Below are 22,788 nucleotides of genomic sequence, written 5' to 3'. Positions count from 1 at the left end.
TTTTTAATTTCAAGAGATTTCAGGTGGTTGTTTTAAAAGGATTTTCACATTCAAGTGATTCAAACACATTAAAAACTGCATAAAACTGAGTGGCAATGCAGTCACAAAATTTGACTTACTTTTGTAAACCTTGTTACATAGAAAGTTTCTTCACTCCCACTCAGCTCAGGACTCGTTTTGCCATTGTCTGTGAGTAGGAGCAGGAGTGGGTCTTAAATAGGTAACAGATTGGCAGGACAAGGGTAATTAGCGACGTGAGCTCAGTATTTTAACATGAAGAGAAATGCTAAGATCTTTTTTACTTTGTCATGCTGTGCCAAGCAAACCACCTGACATTTAGGATGCTTAATTCAATTTGTGTTACACTGCTGATGATTATGAAATGCATTTTGAAGAGGTTTGTTTTATCTTCTCCAGAAAACACACAGAGACTCATTTACTACAAGAAAATAGAGATGTAAGTAGAGACACACTCTGTGAATGCTAGAAGAGAAAAAAACATCTAAAGAAAAGGAAAATATAGGATAAATTTAAGCAGGTTTAAGAATTTAGGTGCAGTGTCATTTAGCTGTCATCATGCTTCTAGGTTGGAACAGATAGAATAAAAAAAATGCAAACAGCATTTCCTCTTTAATTGGCATTTCACGTATTGCTTTTACACTCCTGCACATACAGCTCACACATGTGTCTTCCTATTAGCAATGAGCTAAAAAGGGCTTTACTTTCTTACCATTTCAAATAAGTGACTGAATTTGACTAGAATTCCTGGCAGGATGTGCTTTATTAAAAAGAACCAGGATAGAACAACTTTGCTGAATATTCAAGTAAGTACAAACACATCGAGCACTCCTTACAACATTCTTGGGATCAGTGCTAGCTCCTTGTCTCACCTGACCTTCAAACAGATCTGGGTGCCAAAGAAAAGGATCAGTATAAATTTATTGCCCAACAATATTAAATGGGTCTTTTTTTGCTCCCATCACACGTGAATGGTCCCTTCTAGAGCCCTGCAAAATAACATTTTGCCCTTCCAGAAGTGTTTCAAAGCACAGTGAACTCAAAGCGCCCTTCTGGGCTTTGCTGACCTAAGGGATTTCTCTTTCTAGCAAAAGTTCCTCACCAAAATACTTTGAGACCTTTATACACACAACAAACAGGCTGGAAAAGTGCTTTCTTTGGGAGCTTTAGTAGACACTTAATTTTATGTTCCCATCCACAAACAGTCAATGTAGGAATCAACATTCATTTATCAACATAGTTTCAGATTTTCATCTTACACAGTACCTCTGGAATTTCAAATTAATAGGAATAATACAGGCAGTAAATCCATCCCTTCATTTTATTTAAACCAGTGAGCTGTCATCTGGATCTAAATTCCATATTTATTTTATTTTCTTCTTATCTACTTTAAAATTATTGGAAATAGCTTAAGAGCTATAATGAAGGCACCATTCAGCAGATTATTTATGTTTTAATTGCCCAAAGGACACATTGGTAAAGTAATTGGAAGTCACAAAACAATTTGAAAGTAAGTAGTTGAGATACACATTTTACATCTGTTCTATTTACCTTCATTTTTCTTGATGGTGAAATTTGGGTTGTTGACCATTTCAGGAAGAAGGCTGTAGAGGAAATAATGCCCATTTTTAGGATCATCCTTGTCAACAGCACTGACAATCTGAATTACCTGCAACACAAATGGGCTCATTAAGTTTTCACACTCCTGATAAACAGACAGTGCTGAAAAAAAAAATTATATTTATTGGAGACATTTCATTTCTCTCCATGCCAGAAAAAAAATGATAATTTACAACTTTGCAATGCTTTTATAGACGTTAGAATGAAAACCTTGGGAAGAGGAACTGTATCTGCTCCTTTTAAAATGTTTCCAGAACAAAGAGCCAGCAAATAAGGAGAGACAGGTAAGAGAGGACAGAAGAAACTTCTGCTGATTTAGACAAGTAATAAATTATTATTCAACAAAAAAAGGAAAATTGGATTTTGGAAACACTCATATTGCCTATGGCAATCTTTCATTTATATGACCACACCTTCTCACTGGACCTGGATATATAATATACCTTTAAGCCTTTCTTCTTCCCCCACCCCACATTTCACTTATTTGAATAATTTATTATTTTTTAAAATTAATTTAGATGTGAGATTTTAGATGAGAAAAACTCAAAATTTAAAAAAAGAAAAGAAAATAGCGAGGGCTGCATTTTTCCCCCTAAATTCTAATAAAACCTCAGTTATTCCTGAATGAGGAAGACATGTTCCTTTCTTTGTTTTTGGTAACATCATTATTAACTAATGATTCCTAGAATAATGGAAGATAATTAGGTGAGAAGAGTGTTTTGGATAGTTTGGGTAACTTTGAATAATCAAATAACTTTTTATGAAGTACCTCATATGATTTTCATAACCAACTGCAGCATCTGAAGTGGATTTACCTACATTTACAATTTCTACCTTCTACATTACTCAGGTATTGCAGCTGATCATCTTCAAATCATACAAAGTTGCACAGGACTATGAAAGGAAGAAATACTATTTTAAAATAACCAAGAAGTTTGGGGGTTTGGGGTTTTTTTGTTTGATTTTTTTGGTTTTTTTGTGATTTTTTATTTTGTTTTGTTGGGATTTAAAAAATATTTGGTGCACTTGCTTTTGATTCCAAAGGTTTTCCAAAGAAACAGAAACAAAATCAGCCATGGATTCATATCCCACCCTCAGATCTGACTTTCAGGGCTAATTAGCTCATGCTAGATGAGGTTTATAAGAAATGTAATTAGAATTATTGACCTTTTCCATGTCTGTTGAATCCAATAACAATTGTCTTATGTATTTATCTGCAATGCCTGAAGCAATGCACCAATAATTTCTTGCACAATTAAATTCAAATTAGGAATCACTAAAAATTTTAGTTTTAAAGTATAGAGTGAAAAATGGAAGCAGGGTTTGATGCTGCCCGAATTCATAAACTTTTATTTAAAAATTTCCACGTTTCCCTAAGTAACTGCCAATAACTAACATTTTATTCTGGCTTAACCACCAGGACTATCAATCTGTATGTGTTATATATATGACAATAATCAAAATCATATTTATGTTCTTCAAGAGTCAAAGAAAGAACAGAATCTTACTAGATAACCACAGGGATCAACACCAAAACATAAATATTTGAAATTATGTAAGTAAAAAAATGTTTGAGCAAGTAGTGATATTTGTAGGACAACCCAACTTAGGAAGGAGTGTGAGACAATTAATTCCTGGCCTAATCATATTCTAGATAGGTAAGCTTTATCATTATTATTATCAAAAATCTAATAAAACAATATTTAATTGCTTAAATACCACATTAATAGTTTTGGGTTTATTTTGATAGCTGCATCTTTCAAGGCGGAAATCCTGACAGGATTTCAAAAAAATGTATTAGAAGAGATGGAAAAAAAAAAAAAAGCCTAAATCAGCTTTTGCTTTTTTTTATTTTAAGAAGTTGGTCTCCAATTTAATAGGTGAATGACCTAATCCTAAAGTGGGAAAAATATAAACAGTGGAAAAATATCTCAGTAGCTTCTGTCTGTCCCATGCAGAGATGGAGCCATTTGCAGATGGGAAATATTTTCAGCTTTCTCTTTGCAGAGGTGTCAGGCACTAAAGCACCCACTGTGATGTGCCCAGGGCTGGAGCAGGTACCAGTAATTCATCATCATAGGGGAGTGCAATTTGGGCTGGGATCCTGAGCAAGACAGATATTTTAGACAGAAATACTTTATGGCTATTCAATTTTTCAAACACTGATAGAATGGGAAAGCAATAAGGAAAAAGGATAATGGCACAGTGAAATCTGGAAGGACAGGTACATTTTATCAAGTGGTTGTGATATTTTGTATGTACTGGTATTCCATCCATTCCCTTCACTGCTTACAAAATCCTTCTTTCTCTGAAAATGCACCAAAAATTTTATGCAAAAGACAGGCTTAGTGCAATACTACATTTGTTGTGTTACATGCACACATGACAGAATTAAGAGTTAGAGTTCCCATAGCAACCTTATTTCTTTGTGCGTTTGCATTAAGATAAGCTCTTAAAAAAAAACAAAAACACAAATACCACAACAGAAAACATAATATGTATGCAGTGATATGAAACTGGTATCTTTTACTCCATAGGGGTGAGAAAAGTCCAGTAATTCTATTTCCGAGTTTTTATTAGTGGGCTTATAGGCATATTTTACTATTCTGTGTTGTGTAGTCATGCAGTGGAATACTACTGAAGTAACTCTCCAACTCTTAATTTGAGGTTCACAATGTGGTTGAGAATCACAAAATCACAGAGTCACAGAACCAGTGAGGTTGGAAGAGCCCTCCAAGGCCACGGAGTCCCAGCTGTGCCCAATGCCCACCTTGTCCCCAGCCCAGAGCTCTGAGTGCCACCTCCAGCCCTTCCTGGGACACCTCCAGGGATGGGCACTGCAAAGCTCCCTGGGCAGCCCCTGCCAAGGCCTGAGCTCCCTTTCCATGGGCAAATTCCTGCTGCTGTCCACCCTGAGCCTCCCCTGGCCCAGCCTGAGGCCGTTCCCTCTGCTCCTGTCCCTGTTCCCTGGCAGCAGAGCCCGACCCCCCCGGCTGTCCCCTCCTGCCAGGGACTTGTGCAGAGCCACAAGGGCCCCCTGAGCCTCCTTTTCTCCAGGCTGAGCCCCTTTCCAGCTCCCTCAGCCCCTCCTGGGGCTCCAGACCCTTCCCAGCTCCGTTCCCTGCCCTGGACACGCTGCAGCCCCTCCAGGGCTCTCTGGCTGTGAGGGACCCAAAACTGTCCCCAGTGCTGGAGGTCCCTCAGCAGGGCCAGCACAGGGGACAGGCACTGCCTTGATCCTGTGGCCACCCCAGGGTTGGCACAGCCAGGTGCCATCGGCCTCTGGCACACTACAGACGTCTTTTCTTTCCTGGTAACAACATGCACCCCCAAGGTGTTTCATTATAGAAAAATTGTTCAATACTTGTCATAAAGAAAACAAGAAGTGATTTTTTTTTTCACTCCATATCCAGTGAAAGTTAATAACCCCTTGGCTGCTCAGTCTTGAAATTTCTGAAATTCTTACATGTAAAATTCCAACTTTGATGTTGTATTAATACTTCATGCATGCATTTGATTCTGTACATACACTTAGCAGAAACTTTGCAAATCAGCATATTTTGTTTAGCAGACAGCACTGGATTGTAATGAATAGTTAAATGGTCCCCTAGGACAACTTGACTTTCTAATTTGTAGGTTTGTATTGCAGTTCTACAAAGCCACATGTGCCTGAAATAATATATACAAGGATAAATAGAAAAACAAAGTTATTTTCAAAGCATCATAACTATCTACATGCCATTTTAATACATGGTACTGTTTAAAAGACTTTTCCTGTCAGGTAACTCATTAACCTCACTAAGAATGGATCCTTATCACTAGTAAACACTTTTCTGATTTAATAAGGCTGATCTTCCAACTCTGGAAAAGCTTTTGCACTCCCATTCCTGCTCATGGTTATTTCTGTGTTATTTTCAGCCTCTAAACACCCTGAGTAAACTCACCACAGAGCAATTTTAACTTTGTCTTTCTGAAGAGTCCAGTGCAGGTTCTGGCAGTAAAGGGATGGCTCTAGCTGAAAAGGCAAAAATCCACCTGAAGATTTTGCCCATTAGAAAGAAAAACAATCTGGTAGGAGAAGTGAATAAAATAGAGACAAATTGTGGGAGACTGGAGGAGCACTGTACTCAGTTTTATATTGCTCTGGTTTAAAGCTGGCTTCAGCTCTCATATATCGCTGTCCTCACTACTCAAGTGAACATTTTGTAGCTTTGTTTCCAGCAAACAGCACTTCCCTGGAAAAGTCTGAGGATGGACTGGGGAATAGTGAATGAGGCACTTTTCTTACTCAACATTACAGAAGTTGTGTTCTGTTCCTTTTCTACAGGAAAATAATTTTACTGTGCTGAAGAACAACCAACAGCACAATAGCACAGCTATAATCAGCAAACCATGAATGTTCTGGTTTTAGGAATTGGAATTATGCAGTAAAAAAGGGATAATAGGAAAAGGCAAGAGCTGATTTGTGGCTAACTTAGAGGTACTGTAACAATACATTCAAATTTTGGTTTGTTGTTTTTTCCCCCCTCTCTAAAACTGACAAAAAAATATCTGGAAACTTTCTGTTGTGTGTAGAAATGTGCAAGGAGCACACAAGTACATGCATAGACAAATACATTCCCTCCCCCTTCCCTTTCCTCTCCTATCAGTCAGTGGTACCCTCACTCTTAGGGGTAGGTCAAGGCAAGGAAAATGCATCTGGCAGCATTGTACATCAGGAGTTTTTAATGCATTGTGTCACCTCACTAGCAGCTGTACTTGCTACTGCAATTATATCTGAACTGAGAACAGAACACTTAGAAAGTGAACTGGAATAAATGGTACAACATATTTAGTGGCTGCACATAAGGTTTTACCAATAGTTCAAATATAATTTCCTTTATGGTAAATCAAATTTGATACAAACTTAGATTTAAATGGAATTGCAAATGTTGACAGGAATAGCTTAAGACAATTGCACCTTTCCTGCACATTTAACATTGGAGTTTAAGCTTTGGACAACCATCCAAATTAGGCTTTTGCTATTGTATTAGGAGGGGTATCTTTCTCATATCAGCTATTTCATAGCTGAGAATATGTAGTGTCTTGAATTCTACATGCTGACTTATTAATATGATTTCTTCCAAAACTTGAATATAGAAATAAGCATTAGAAAATACAATAAGGTGGGGGAATTACTAAAATCTTTACAGGAGCTGATAATTTTTGAATGACGTCTTCAACTCAGAACCTAACCTTGGTGATTAATCTGGGCTGGTTACTGTTCCAGTAGTGTTATTTGTTTAAACACAGAATAAATTGCAGGATCAGTGCCACCTCATCCATGCTGGCAGCCAAATATTTAATAACAAATCTGTAAAGTTCACACAAGATTCATGCTCAAGAGTGACATCTGCCATCAGATCAAGAGTGGAAAAGGTAATGGTACATAAAGAAAATCATGTTTTAATGAAAGTTTTCTGCAAGTGTTTAAGTAAAAGCCTCTTTTACCTGCTGACTCTTAATCATCTCATTTATTGTTTTATTCCAGAATGAAGGGTGAACATTTTTCACCATCTCCTAAACCACCTGAAATTCAATAGCAATAGGAATACCTAGATAAATACAGTCAGAAATCACTGTACAACAGAACTTGTTAATTTTAGGGAAGCTCACAGAGTCCTGGATAAAGGCACAGTCATTAGGATTTAATCTAGCCTGGAAAATGTAACTACTCAGCATCAGCAATCTACTCTGAGCTAAACAGAAATCCACTTTGAGCTAGAAGAACTAAAATGCCAACAGTAACATGACTGTCTGCCCATAAGGACACATCTCCTCTTCAGTGGATACAGAGAATTCTCATCCCTTAAATGACACATTTTTGACACCATTTTACTAAACAAAAAGGGGTGCTAGAAGTCAAATCATCCTCTGTAACAATACAATCCTGGCAGAAATGGGTTGTCATACACTGCTATATAGGTTGTCATTTAATACTGCTAAAAAGAAAATAACTTCTAGCTCTATTGTCAGGTAACCTTCTTTGGAGAACAGTGAATTTAATGTCTAACACCCACATGAGACACAGGAATAGTTGGATTAACAAGCCATGTCATGCTGTCAGCTGATGTTTATTTAAATAAAATGTCACAATCTAGAAATAAATTGTGAAGTTTAAAAACATCAAATTGTTGTAACACCCAGTGTTTCTCTTGCTGGACAAAAGTTACATCTCATTTACACTGCATTACTTTCTAAACGTCTGTGCACATTCTTGTATTTTCACCTTGTCATTTAGGTGGCATATGAGATACTTTTCTCCATTTCTCCACATTTCTTCTTCAAAGGGAATACCTTTGAAGAAATCTGCTTCATTTTCTTTGAAAAAGACTAAACAGTTTAAATCCTGCTTCTGACATGTGGCTGTTTACATCACCTTGGCAAGTGTTGTGTGAGTTCCTTTACCAAGTTTTTCTTCATTAAATGAAGAAACAAATAACATTTTAACATTTTCAATTTATTTTTTTAACATAAACTTAAAAAACCTGAACTTCCCTTCTCCAACACTATCTTCAAACACAATTACAATTTCCTTCACTTTCCATCAAGTTCTGGTTTGCTGTCTTATCTTCTTCCCAACTGTCATAGAAATGTAAGAACTGAATAGAGATTAGAACTGAGATAAGGTCAAGGGGAAACAGCTTTAGTGTTTTAACTGTTGATTGTAAATTATACCTGGGAGCATCTGCAATGTAGGTCAATAACTGAACTGGAATTCAGGTTGTATTATACTTTCACCTACTAACACATGTGAATTTACAAAGTGCTGAGCTCCACCACACAGAGAGTAATGTTGGGAACTTAAAGACACTCAGGATTTTTTCAGGATATTGTCCCAAAGTACTCACCTTTAATTTAAAACTTTAAAGGGAAAAAAAAGTTTGTTTAATTATAGAGAGACATCCCCCAGAAAGGCATCATGGGTTTATCTCAAGTTAATGCTAAAAGCTGTTAGCACCAACACATGGGCACCCATTTGGAGAATAAAGATGACATAAGGCGACAGGGAGAAACTGCAGCCCAGTCTCACACCACATAAAACCTGGGATACTCACTTGTCCAGGCTTCCCATTCTCACACAGAAAGGCCTCGTGCTCTGATGCAAACTCGGGGGCATTGTCGTTCACGTCGAGAACTTTGATAGCAACAGGCACCCGGGACACCTGGCTGTGGTTCCCTAAGGAAAGAAATGAAAGCACCCAAGGTAAGCATATTTAATTGGGAATTAAATACAGCAGTGCTTGCACCGTGACCGTGCCCTTCCTGTCTGCTGCCCTTGCTTCAGCGGGGCTGCCTCGTCCGTCACGGATCGTGGAGTTGGAGCGCGAGATAAAGAAGGATGGCCAGGGCTTTGTGGTTGAAAAGAATAAAGGCATCCCTGCTGCAAACAGCATTTGTTGGAGATTAGCTCAATGAAGACCTTTCTTGGTCTAAATTGGTAAGATTTTTCTTTGATGAAGTTTGTATTGTTTTATTGATAAAGTTCTTTATATATGGAAAAGGGAAGGCTGCAAACAGCAGAGATTTATTTCTTTGTTTACCTCGGGCAGAGAACAGCACATTTTACTTCATTAATTGTCCTGACTGCACATCTATTATTTCTTCGTTGCAAACACGGTTAAAGTGCTGACCCACATTGGGAAAAGGATGGATGGGAGACTGACAGGGATGAAACTAGACAGTAATTTGGACTATTAAAGCACTTTGATCATCTACCACTGACCAAAACCGTGACCTGTGAACCTCTTTCTTCAGTGAAGTAATGACTCATTATTTATAATATAGAGCTATTTTGCATACAATTGCTTATCACTGTGAAGAGTAGAACGAGCTGTAAGGCAAGAAAAGCTAAACCAACAGTTTGCACCTACTTTGAATAGCTTTCAGAGGCAGCTGCCTGTGTCTTTCCTTCAATTCAGCATCGTTAATTTGCTTAGAGACTACTTATAAATATTTTAAATTATTTTTCCCCAAGGAGCAAACACATTCATTCAGTTTAAACCGAGGTCACCAGCTGATTTAGAGAGTTTGATAAACTGCTCCACAGCACATGCACACCTCCACAGGTAACTCAATCCCAGTTTCAAAGTCCATTTCTCAGTGAATATTATTTTCCAGTCATGGTATTCTGACTGGTTTGTATCATCAGCAATGACAAATCTCAATATTCAGTGAGCTTCTCAGCACAAATTGCTACAAAGTACAAGAAGATCAGGCCCCACCAGTGCTCAGGGACCAATTGCTGGCAGCCCTACAGTGACAGAGATGAATAAAGGCAAAATCACTATATGCACTGTGGCTTTTGGGGTTTCCATCAGGACTAAAGACTTCCACAGTGTGGGAGGCTGCACCCATAAACCTAAATGTGCAAATTTCAGTTGTCCTACTGACATTGAAATAGCATAAAAATAACAATTTTAAAAATGCAAACTCAAATATACCAGTGCTATAAAATTCTGGGATCATCTGAAATATCAAAATTCCTCCTGGACAGGATATGGAAGATCACCACACATCAGAATTTAAATGCTTTTCATCTTAAGGAGCCGAAAGTTTTAATATTGAAAGAAACTTATTACAGAAGAAAAAGAAACACCTACACAAAATATTGGATGAGCAATATTTATGTCATTTTGCATCTTATGATCTTACTTACTAACAGGTGAGGGGAACACTTATGCCATGAAATAATAATGTATTTGAAGCCAAATAAAACCTAATATGCAAATCATGAATTCCAAACATTTTTAAACACTTTTTTTATCTTCACTTAATAAAAATACAGACAATGAATCTCAAGCTTATCAGAATTCTCAGCACTAGTGTCATATTTAAACACTAAAGATTTACTTTTATCTAAATTAATGAAATGATGGCAGTTCAAATTTTAAAGACATTACAGAGAAATGTAATTAATTAGATAAGCTTCTAAAGAAATTATTCATGTCCCTTGTGACTGCCCCCAAAATGTTTGTCTTTCATCAGAAATACAAACATTAAATTTAAAGATATTATAATTAGAAACTTGATGAGAACTCATTTAAAAAATTAATTTACTAAACACAAGAGAGACCCAGCTGGTTTGGAAATCTCCAAACAAGGGGATATCCACTGCCTTTTAGGGTTCCTGTGACATTTGCTGTTGAGAAAGAGACAGAGAGAGATGAAGAGGGAAATGTATCTACAGCTTGTACTGCCCACCACCCTGAATACACTGCATTATTTTGTCATGCCAAACTTCCCAGGGAAATTCCACTTTGTGCTGTGCTTTCCTTCGCCCTGAGCACACCTATTCAAACACATCGCCGAGTCCTCACTAAGCAAACCCAGGCTGAAAACGCTGTCAGGATGAAATAGTTCCATCTGCCCATTTCATTTCATGTCTGCAGACTGTGGGTGGTAAAACATGTACAGAGGATGTCCAAGCTTAAACCCAGATCTGCTGGCAGTGCCCCAAGTGCTCGAACTGGGAGTAGGAAGGGATTGAAGTGGATCCAGGCTGGTCACAAACTGCCATGGCTGTATGGTCACTGCCCTTCAGGCCTTTGGGTGTCTCACTCTTTAGTATTCAACACTCAGAACTTTCCCTCATTTGTATGAATGGACAGTCAGTTCTTTCTAGACTAGGAACAAAACTGAGTTTAATGACTGCGTGGGTTTTTGTTTAGTTTGGTTTTTTGCCCAATAAACCCCTCAGTCAGTAGATTTAAGGGAGACTGAATCTTCTTGCACGCACCAGGTGGACGGCAAGACTGATTGCTTAACTTCCAATCTGTTATTTTATGCAAAATCATTTTAAAAAGTTAGACAATCTCTAAGGAACTAACCAGATTGTTAAAAGCTTTATTACCTGCATTTATCGTGATGCACAGTTTAAAAAGACCTAGTCTGAATTTTGCAATATAAAAGTATCATTAGGGCTGTCACTTGAGAAACATCAGCTTTGTTTGAAAATTTAACACTCTGAGATGCAAGACTGAAAAAATATGGAGAAAATTTCCACTAGTCTAGTTAAATAAAAGTCTTTTCAAGCTAAGGCTGCACAGGAGGACTTAGCTGGTCATCTGGGGACACCACTCTGTGTCTAGATGAGCACAGAACATTTCTGAACTCCAGCAGTGAGATCCAGATGAGCACAGAACACACACACAGAGAAAGGAGCATCTAGAAAGATCCAAGGAAAGGAAGACTCAATACAAAAATAACTAGTGGAATGTAGTTTGGGTTGATAAATAAACTTCTAGAAATTATAGACAATCCATCTGTGGTTAAAAATGCATATTGAAAGGTTTACAAGGGTTATAAGCACCCAAAAAGCTCTTCTGCTTTCTCCCCAGTTGACAAGACTCTACTGGAACATTAAATGCTTGAAATACCCAACTTGCTGGTACTCCTCTGAGTATCTCATTGAAACCCACTCAGGATTAAAAATGCTGTAGAGTTTGATACCAAAATCATGAGGCAGATCAAATAACCAAAGTCAAATTAAAACAAACAAACAAACAAACAACAAACATTATCAAGCAACTTAGTGTCTCCAAACCTGCACTTTTGGAGGCTACAATCCCATGTTTTACCACTTCTTATTGGGATCAACACTTTTCATCCTTCCTGGAAAAAATCCTACCTGAGATATGTCTGTATTGTAGGAAATTTGTATTACAAAACACTGAGTGTTGTCAACATTGTTACTGCACACAGCAAGAGTTTCTAGGAGTAACTAGAGCTCATAAATATAATTTTTGGTCTTGTGCCGCAAGTTACAAAATATAACACAGCTTTCAACTCCCATAAAAACTTAAAGACTTTATAAACTTGCTCAAAACTTTTCATCCTGTCTTCCCTGGACTGATAAAATGGTTTTTGAGATAAAGAGAATTATTGTGGACCAAAATTAAGCTTATTATTTATTTAACCCAAAGAAATTCAGTTTAGTTCAGTTTTCCTTTAGGTAATTAAATCATCCAAGATCACTTCAACATTCTCTTTAAATAGTCATTAGCTGTCTTGCATTTTACCTAAATTTTACCTGACTAGAAAGTAGATTCCTATAAAATAACCCATTTATTAATATTAATATTATTATTACAATTATTAATATCATTATTATCATCATCACCATCACCATCACATGGTTTAGAAATGGGCAGTTTATGCTTCTCTGATTCAATGAAATCTCTATGATAACAATACTTGAAATTAGAAGAAAGAAAATCCTAACAAAGAAAGAAATCAAAACAAAATCTGAATCACTGACAATAAAAACAACAGTGCTTGGTTTACATCCCTTATATTTCAAACTTATTAAGTCGTATTTTAACAGATCCAGTCCCCATGACTTTATCAAAGTTTTATCTCATGACTTTATTAAGATAATCTGCAGGACAAGTTTATTTCTCCTGTTAGAGTTTATGATATTGTTTTCTTTAAGCAATCCTTTACTTCTAGAATGCCACAGCTTATAACAATCTTTCTGTCATATAAAACTGACAAATCTGACTTAAAGAATCCTTAGATACACAGATGCTGTTGTGAAAAGGAAGTTTTATTTATGTTGAAACTTAACTCTAGAAATCACATAGTGCAGCAAATACTGGGCTCGTTTGTCTGCAGCATTGTGTAATGATCTGATTCAAGAGAGGCTGAATGCCTGAAACCCACTCCAAAATTGTCAGGAAGACAGCAGTAATTGCCAGTATTTCTCTTAAAAATACCAGAACACAAGCTATTTCTGAGCTAGGAAAAAATTCAAGCAACCAAACTAAAAACCCAGACAGAACTTCTCACCAGAAAGATTTAGATTCCCCATTGAAATGATTGTACTTTTAAAGGATGAGAAGTTGTGGATTATTGAAATAACAATATAAACATATCAGTACTTAGCAGGAAGGTTCCTGTGCGAGCTGCTAAGACAAGAAACAAACACAGTCTCCTAATTATTATTCAATTTGTATTTCTTTAGCACATGGAACACGCTGGAGGAGCACAGATTGCGGCGAGTGTCTGTGTGTACATGTGTGTGGGAGGGGCGCGGAAAGGAAAGGATGTGGAACATATTTCTCAGGTTTGTTCCTTAAGTTATTCTTTGGGAGAGAAATAATAACAGAGTTGAGAAGTTTTGTCTCCTTTCAGTAGCTCCCTGGGTTTATTTTGCTGTGGGCTCCAGAAGGATGAATGAGGCAAGAGCAAAGCTTTGTCACACTCTATTTCTATTTCCTCACCAAGAGACTGTCACAGGTTTAATCAAGAAGTGGCTTAATATCATCCACCTCCTCAAATCTGAATTTGGAGTTAAGAGGTTCCCAAAGTTCAGCAACTCCATCTGTAAAGAGGTGACTCAGGAAGGCCACACTCACCTCCCTTTATTCAATATATGAGATGTATCACTTGGGATTAAAGGGCTGATTTTACTTTCAGGCTGCTGACAATACCAAAACAAAACAAAAAAAAAAAAGATTAAAATTTCTTTGAAACGTACCATGCCAGAAAATGTTAATTAAATACACCACAGTCTTCAAGTCCTGTTCTCAATCACTTTCTTTTTCTGCAGGATTACTTTTTATTTATTTGTACATAAGTGCACATAAGACATTACAATTATTTCATATAACCCAGAACCAATCAGATTCTGAATCAATTACCTATTATTTGCAGAAAATGGAGACATGCCTTCAAAAAAACCAATTTTTCTCTTTTTTATAAATGGTATTCCACCTAGCTCTGCACTCAGTTCTTTGTTTGGCACTCTAAGTAGCAATACTGAATTATTTCCTACATTTGAAATAATTTAAGGTTTCAAATATAAATATACTTTAAATTAAACCAGGGATTTCAACGGGGTACTTTGTTAACTTCAAAGGATCAACACTGATTTATAAAACTTGATAATAAGCTCAAATTTTAAAAAGAGAGTCTATTCCTTTCTTACAGGTACAATGCATGCTGATAGAATCAGTTAGCCCTCATTTTGCTTATCCAAGGTCAGGCTGTAATTTGACATTCAGATGCAACCTCTGCTATTTTTCATGCCATGAGGCCCAGCCATTTTTCAGCAGCTTCACAAATAGTTACTCTGTAATTACCTCTGATACTCTGTGAATTGTAAGATCCATTTGCAAAACCCAGAAAGGTTTGTAATTTTCTGCAGAAGTATCTTATTTTGCTTGCCGTATTTGCATGATATTGCCTTGTCTGAGTGCACAGACAGATCAAAAGGGCTTGGAAAGGAGAGACTGGATCAGAAAAGCAAAATATACCCTCAAACATAGTTCATAAGTGTGAAAAGGGCCTCTTCTACCACAACCCTGCTTATAAGGGAAAATCAAAAGACTCTGTTCTATTTAGATTTAGCTGTGCATAATAAGAGAGAAGTTACCCTCTGCTGCAATGAGAATGAGACCATGGGCCACATTGAGAGAGCTCTAAGTTTGTCCTGGAGGGAGCAGAGGATGCTGAAAGAAATTCATATTCACCTTTGGGCTGGGAGGGATTGGGAAGTAAAGACATGCCCCATCCCTCATGCCACCCTTCCAAAAACTCAACAGCCCCAAAACTCCAAGCTTTCTGCTTATTCCAAATCACTCTGAATGGTGACTTTGTCTTTAATCACAATGGGGATGTTTTGAAACTCCACCTTGGTGTCAGCACTTCCTATTCACTGGCATGGGCTCCAAAGAGAAAATGCTAGAAGAGGTAGGAGAAGCTCCATGTAAAGGATAACACGAGTGCCCATTACACGGAGCACACCTATTGCATCAGAGAGCGATTTGGAGGCTGTGGATGCATTTACTTGGACTTCACAGCAAAGTTTGTCTGCCATGGCATTCTCCTGCAGCCCATGGCTTGGACAGGCTCTCTGGATAAAAAATGGATGGCCCGACCCAGAAATGGGGAATGGTGCCACATCCAGCTGGCTGCAGGCAGCAGGGGTGTCCCCCAGGCTCAGTGTTGGGCCCTGTCCTGCTCAGTATCTTTTTGGATGATCTGGGGGCATCCTCAGGCAGATTTTAGATAACAGCAGGTTGGGTGGGAGTGTGGATCTGCTGGAGGGCAGGAAGGCTCTGCAGGGGGATCTGGACAGGCTGGATCCGTGGGCTGAGGCCAGCGCTGTGAGGAACAGCAGGGACAGGGCCAGCTCCTGCCCTGGGCTCAGCCCAACCCCATGGAACTGGGCTGGGGCAGAGGGGCTGGAAAGCTGCTGGGGAAAGGCCCTGGGGGTGCTGGTGCCAGGGGCTGGGCACAGCCCAGGTGTGCCAGAGGCCGATGGCACCTGGCTGTGCCAGCCCTGGGGTGGCAGCAGGCCCCGGGCAGGGCCCGTCCCCTGTGCTGGCCCTGCTGAGGGACCTCCAGGGCCGTGTCCAGCTCTGGGCCCTCGTGGCCAGAGAGCCCTGGAGGGGCTGCAGCGTGTCCAGGGCAGGGAACGGAGCTGGGAAGGGTCTGGAGCCCCAGGAGGGGCTGAGGGAGCTGGGAAGGGGCTGGAGCCCCAGGAGGGGCTGAGGGAGCTGGAAAGGGGCTCAGCCTGGAGAAAAGGAGGCTCAGGGGGCCCTTGTGGCTCTGCACAAGTCCCTGGCAGGAGGGGACAGCCGGGGGGGTCGGGCTCTGCTGCCAGGGAACAGGGACAGGAGCAGAGGGAACGGCCTCAGGCTGGGCCAGGGGAGGCTCAGGGTGGACAGCAGCAGGAATTTGCCCATGGAAAGGGAGCTCAGGCCTTGGCAGGGGCTGCCCAGGGAGCTTTGCAGTGCCCATCCCTGGAGGTGTCCCAGGAAGGGCTGGAGGTGGCACTCAGAGCTCTGGGCTGGGGACAAGGTGGGCATCGGGCACAGCTGGGACTCCGTGGCCTTGGAGGGCTTTTCCAACCCCACTGGTTCTGTGACTCTGTGAATGCTTGGAATATGCATGAGGACAGAAAAATGAGATATAAAAACAATGGGAGCAAATGGATGGGATGAGACTTGGAAAGTTGGAATGGACATCTAATCAGAAATTGTAACATCTTTGCAATATTTGAGTAAGAATTACAGGTCTTTGTCTCTTGACAGAAGCTCTGGATGCAAACAGCATGTCCTTAAGAGGCTGCTCTGCATATCTAATTTTGACCACAGTAAGGTTTATATTCACAGTGACATGTAATGAAGATATATGTGACACATCAATATGAGAAAACAAATACATAATTCAAAATAAAGTATTGGTAGGGTTGCTTGAGAGAGTTGTATATTGGAAGCTGCTAAAGTCATATCAGGTTTATGACAATTATTATGAAACAACTCCAGTTTATTCACCAATCCTAAGTAAATAATTAAGGGAAAACGGTAAAAAAACCCAACACTGCCAACATCCTTCACCCACACATTTATCCAGACACCAAACTGAAACAACTTCTGGCAGAAAACAACCTGTGCTTGTGATATAAAGCACTGTGTAATTGAGCCTTATTTATCTCTAATGAGGACACAAGTCAGGAGGAAGTTTGCAGTTATGTCACACTCAGTAAATTACCTGTGTTATGTACTAAAGTGGGGAATCATTACAACTGCAAAAATTAAAAATACAGCTAAAGTTTTAGCACTTACTAGCTCTGCACTTATTAACTATTACAAGAAATGGCAACCTAGAAATGTTTGAAGTTTTAAGTTAAATTTTTTGTGCAAAAGGCCAATGGAAATCAAACAAATAAATAAACAAACATGAAACAAATGGAAAAATGATACCTAACTGCAAGACTTAGCGACAGAAAAACAACATTTGTGATCTCTGGAAGCATCTCTAAAGAATGAAGCATTGCTCTACAGACCAAGCATTTCAGCAAAAGTCAGAGGCTACTAAGAGATTTTGAGTGAAGGTTTTCCATTTCCTTGTGGCAAGCACCACAAGGAAGGAAAAAAGTTAGGAAAACAAAGAACCTCAGAATCATCTTCCTGATACTTTCATTACACACTCTAGAATAATAACAGTGTGTTGAAATTCCACTGGATCTCTCCTTTTGTCGATCAAAGCACCACAAGCCTGATTAGGATTCCAGATTTTCTGAGGCAGTGGAATGCCTTAAATCGTTGAAGTAACAGGTTTTAATTTCTAAATATAACAACGAGGAAAAAAAAAAAAATCCAGAAAATAATATGGTGTCCTCAAATGGCAGAAAAGAATTTGACTTAAAAATAAGGCAGTGAACAGGCAGGAAAAGAAATTAACTGAAGAGAAAAAATTTCAGACATAACAAATGTACCAGGACATGATTTGCCGCTGTTTTTCTCAATTCCAGCCTAACCAAGGGAATTGTGCTGCCATAAAACAGTCAGGGATCTGTCCCACACTTTAGAGCAATTATATTATTAATATGCTAATACCTCATGCATATTTAAATCTTATAAAAATATTGACTTAGATATGCAAGGTCTTATTGTGTATTATAATTAGCAATGAAATTTTCTAATGACTAGCAGCAATAATAATAACAATAAGCAGACTGATTGAGGACAAATTGTCTGGAATATTTGGGGATTTTTATTTGAAATTATTTCATGATTGAAGTAAAATAATTTATAGCTCAAATGAAATCCCTCCCTTACTCATAGACAAAACATCAAAATGCTTTAATAAAGATTTTTATTAAAGCAGAATTTATTATAGAAACATTTAAATGTCATTACTTCTAGAGCTCATACTCTTTCCTGAGACTGATTTTCTTAACAGTGCAATTTAATTACTCTTGTGTTTCCTTTACAGATAAAATATTGCTGGATATCCTGGATATGAATCAGGTTCTGGGAGTTCAGCATCAAACCTTCTTACTTGCATACCTTCAGCAAAAAGCAAATAAGACCTCTCCAGCACATCAGAATGCACCTTTAAAAATACCATCTCCTTTGTTTTTCAGACAGAAAATAGCTCCATTCTTTCCTGCCCTGCACCTCTGCCAGAAGTTCAGAGCATGCTGCTCAGAGTCTTTATTCTCGACAGAAATGTGCCTCAAGAAGATTGACTGAAATTATACTGAGCTACAAACTCCTACTCTGACCAGTGGAGAAAAACCAGTGGAGATTTCAGATAGTCCCAATCTGCTCAGAACTGATGAACTCAGGTTTTCAAATGAGGTGAACTCCACACAGTATTTCTAAGATTAATCTTACTTTCTTTAGACTTCTAATTCAAATGTTCAAAGTGCAGATGGCCAGGTGGTAGCTGGTCATGGTAAAGACACTTTGCTAATATATCTGGGTATCATCTATATATCTATATGGTCATCTTAACCAGCCTCTACATTTCCCTAAAGTAACTAATAAATATTCTGTGCACTAATTAGTCCTGTACATTTCTGCTTGTATTCCTTTCCTGAATCCTTCCCTGTTTTATGCCCCAGGAAACCTTATTTCCTTCTACAACACCACCTAATGCCCCAACCTTTTGTGTTTTAAGCTTTAAACAGTCTTCCAACTCCGGTATGACTTTACCAAATGAATATTTGCCAGACTAGAACTCAGATGTCCAGCCTGGAGTTAAAATGGCTAGGAAACAGAAATATAATTTAGACTGTTACTGCAAACCTCTCTCCTTTTCCTTGTCATAATGATGTTTACTATTTTCTTCCACCTTTTTGGGTTTGTTATTTTTTTTTACTGTGTTGTTCAGATGCTTTATTCACATCTGTCTTCCATGCCTCCCTCAGGAATCAGAGGTCTCCAACTTCTACTCAGCATCCCATACGTGAATTTTAGTGCTTGCCCTGAACTACTGAGACCACTTCAACAGAGATTGTTTCACAAGCCCACTCCTTTCCCATTTGTATTTCCTCATATTATGGCCACTCCCATGCTATTATCCATGTGGATCACCTCTCTTGCTGTCCTTGAGCTGTGTCAAACACTACTGGGAATATCTGTGCTATGTTTGAACACACTTTCACAGCTGAGAACTGCAAACTGGTTTAACAAGATGCACCAGCCCCTCCACTCCCCAATGGCAAACCTTCAGTGATCCATTAGGCACTGAGGAGCTCCGTGTAACCCTCTAGTTATGTGAAAAAGAACAAAAAAACACCTTAGCAAATTCTGTGTTTTAGTGTAAAAATTATAGATAATATAGTTTGAGTTCCACTAAACCAGAGCAAAAAGGGTCAAGCAGGAAAGGTTAATATTCCTGAGCTTCTCTTCTTTAAACCTCCATAAAGGCTTATTTCCTTCTGTTTCTCAAACTTACCAAAATTTACTCAGCCTTAAGTTAGAGATAACTATATGATGTACCAAAGTAACTCCCTAAAATGTTAGAATTATTGTTAATAATGCCTATAGTTATTTTACCATAAAAGGCTAAATAAAATTAAATAAATGAAAGCATAATGAAAGCAAAGGTACTCATGGCATTAAAAAGTACATTGTAGCTGAAGGCTCGTTCTGAAGAAATATGTCTCTCTTCCTTTTTAATTAGTGTCCTTGCATTTTTGAAAGGAATACACACTATAGATAACTTTAGCAGTGCATGTGCTGGGTGATGATTCAATTACTCTATTTATATTCTCGGTAAACCATATAGAGCCTTTCTGGCTTTATGCCCTTTCCCATTAGGTGACAAAATTGCCTCATACTTCTTCATTTCCAAAGAATGCTGTTGGTGTGGGTAATTACCTGTGTCAGAGCCCACAGCTTTGTCCTTGAGATGCCTCTGCTCTGGGCCTGGAAAATATTTATTGTGGTCAAATCACCATTCACATTTCAAGATCTTGTCTAGATTTTCACCTCTTGCTTTGAATAATTATTCAAGAGAATTGCTACTTGTGGCAGTTCTGGTGCTTTGCCCAGCCCTTGGGCAGGGGGCTGAGGCTGCCACAGGAGCACTGCTTGCTTGGCACATGGGGCTGAGTGACGAGAACCCTTTGATCAAGCAGTCAATCCCAATGAAAATAATATCTCTGTGACTGCAGTGCCTGCAGAATAGGACAACAAAAATTCCATTAAAACCCTTCATTCAGAGAGTTAAACCTTGGCTAAAAGCACGGCTCCAGACTACAAGAAATATCCTCTCCCAGGTGCTGGCTTTGGAATTCCTAGCAGACTGCTCTGTTGTGTGTCTGTGTGATGTGCAGAGTGTGAGGATCGCAGGATCCCAGAGTGGCTTGGGCTGGAAGGACCTAATATTAAAATTAAAAATAATCTTCTGCCACCCCCTGCCATGGGCAGGGACAGCTTCCACTGTCCCAGGCTGCTCCCAGCCCCAGTGTCCAACCTGGCCTTGGGCACTCTGTGCCAGGGCCTGCCCACCCTGCCAGGGAACAATTTCTTCCTAATATCCAACCTAAGAGGGAGAAGAATCCAGCACTGTAAATCATCATAACACATCTCAGAGGAAAATATAAAACTTGAGTGGTCCACTCAGTGCTACATCAGGTGAAAGCAAGCTTGGGGACTTTAAAGGGATCATTATTTAGCTGTCTTTAGAGATAATGAGCCAGGCTTTCTGTTATTTATTGATGTGTTTGTCACAAATCTAAGCCAGTCAAGTGGAATATATTTAGAACTCTTTACTTGTTGCAGTCTGTGGTATCATTCAAGGAAGCTCTACTATGTAATACACATATTCTGGGGAAAAAGATTAGCTCACTTTTTAAAAAGAGAATTTCAGATCAGCAATGCTAATAATGAAGGCATTGCAGTATATTTTGTTTCCAAAGAGTTCACTAGAATCCTGTATCTCAAGCAGATCTCCGCTTCAGTTTCGGAGGGATGAGTATGCAAATATCAGGATATTCATATTTAAATCAGAAGAATGTTGTGCAGTCAAATTCTGTTGCTAATAAAATTCTTTCTAGGCTAAGTTAAACCAGCTTTTCTGAGATAAGTCTTTGCTTTGGTTTCAAACTATACAGCTCTCCATTTATTACTGCTCTTGTTACATCAATTAACCAGCAATGATGGGCATTTCCTTAGTATTAATGGCCCACATTGTGAGTGTGCTAGGAAAGCATCTGCAAGGTGGCTGTTCCAGCCATTAGAAAATGGAAATGGAAATCCATGGAGCTGGAGGCAGAAAGAGGACAGAGTTTAATTATTACATGCCTTATCCATGTCTGGCAATCTGATCGCTTGAATGATCAGTGATTCTGAGCTCCATTCAGAATCTGTAGGAAAAAATGGTCTAATAAATAAGTCATGGCTATTTGATTTTCTTTTCCTCTGACTAGCATTGACAACACGTAACGTGGTAAGTGCTGCAAAAGCTGTGCAAGAAACTGGGAGAATACTGAGGAGGTTAAGCCCAGCCTGAACCCTGCTCTGCTTCACTGCCCAGCAAAATTGGCAGCCAGTTAATGCCAGCAACACAAGCATGTCAATGGGAGCAGCAGTTACAGCTATAATTGTAATCTACACAACGAAGAAATGTATTTGTGGGTTCAGAAGAATGGGAGTGCATCTGACTATTAGGATCCTGACTTCACTAGATTTTACTGAATGGTAGAAAATTCATTTCAAGCATGTAGCAAAGAACCAAAGATATGATGAGCCTTTGTACACACAAAAAAGATGCACCAAAAGAGACGTCTGTAATTTAATCATTCATTCTTACTGCACTGCAATTCAGGCTGTCAAAAAATCCTTGCACATGCCCCCAGATTCCTTTCCTGTTCAGGATACAGCTCCAGTGAGCTCCAACACATGAGCAGCACTATCAACCCTGACTTACAGAGCAAGACTACATTCACCCCTCTCTCAAGCATTTAAATTTAAAATAAACCTCCCAACCTTGGCTACAACTTTAAGCTCATGTAAGTCTCAGCTACACCACAAACTAATGAGAAATCTCATTAGGTCAGTGTTTAAAGTCCAGAGTCAGTGACAACGTTCACCCTTTATATCCACAGAGCACAAAGGTTCATCTCAGGGAATCATTCTGTCAGTGGACCTGCTTCCTCCAGCCTGTCATCACCTGGATATTCCTGCTCCTTTCCATTCAGCAGGGTAAACTTGGATGAATGGCAATGTAGAAAGAAAATTTAAGAATCAATTCACAAGTTCAATAGCTTTGAGTCTCGCCCTTGCCAGGAATGTATTTCTTCCGCACACCCTAAGCCTTCATTTCAGAGGCATCTTTCAAAGATGTCAAGGTTCTTTCTAATAT

At 38.9% G+C, this 22,788-nt stretch overlaps 1 protein-coding gene across 2 annotated transcripts in view; it reads right to left on the bottom strand.

Annotated features, from left to right (window-relative positions):
- The window catches only part of CDH8 (cadherin 8), a 152,300-nt gene that overhangs the window by 25,388 nt on the left and 104,124 nt on the right, over positions 1 to 22,788 (bottom strand). For both annotated transcript variants that reach the window (XM_058846238.1, XM_058846239.1), the window contains 2 exons: positions 8,736 to 8,857; positions 1,570 to 1,687 (listed from right to left, as the gene is read on the bottom strand). In XM_058846238.1, the coding sequence (XP_058702221.1) occupies positions 1,570 to 1,687; positions 8,736 to 8,857 (240 nt within the window). The remainder of the gene's footprint in view (positions 1 to 1,569; positions 1,688 to 8,735; positions 8,858 to 22,788) is intronic.

The sequence above is a fragment of the Poecile atricapillus genome, chromosome 10 (genome assembly GCF_030490865.1).
Source record: "Poecile atricapillus isolate bPoeAtr1 chromosome 10, bPoeAtr1.hap1, whole genome shotgun sequence".
Lineage (NCBI taxonomy): Eukaryota > Metazoa > Chordata > Aves > Passeriformes > Paridae > Poecile > Poecile atricapillus.
The sequence above is the reverse complement of the archived record's forward strand: the minus strand, read 5'-3'. Positions and strand labels throughout refer to the sequence as shown.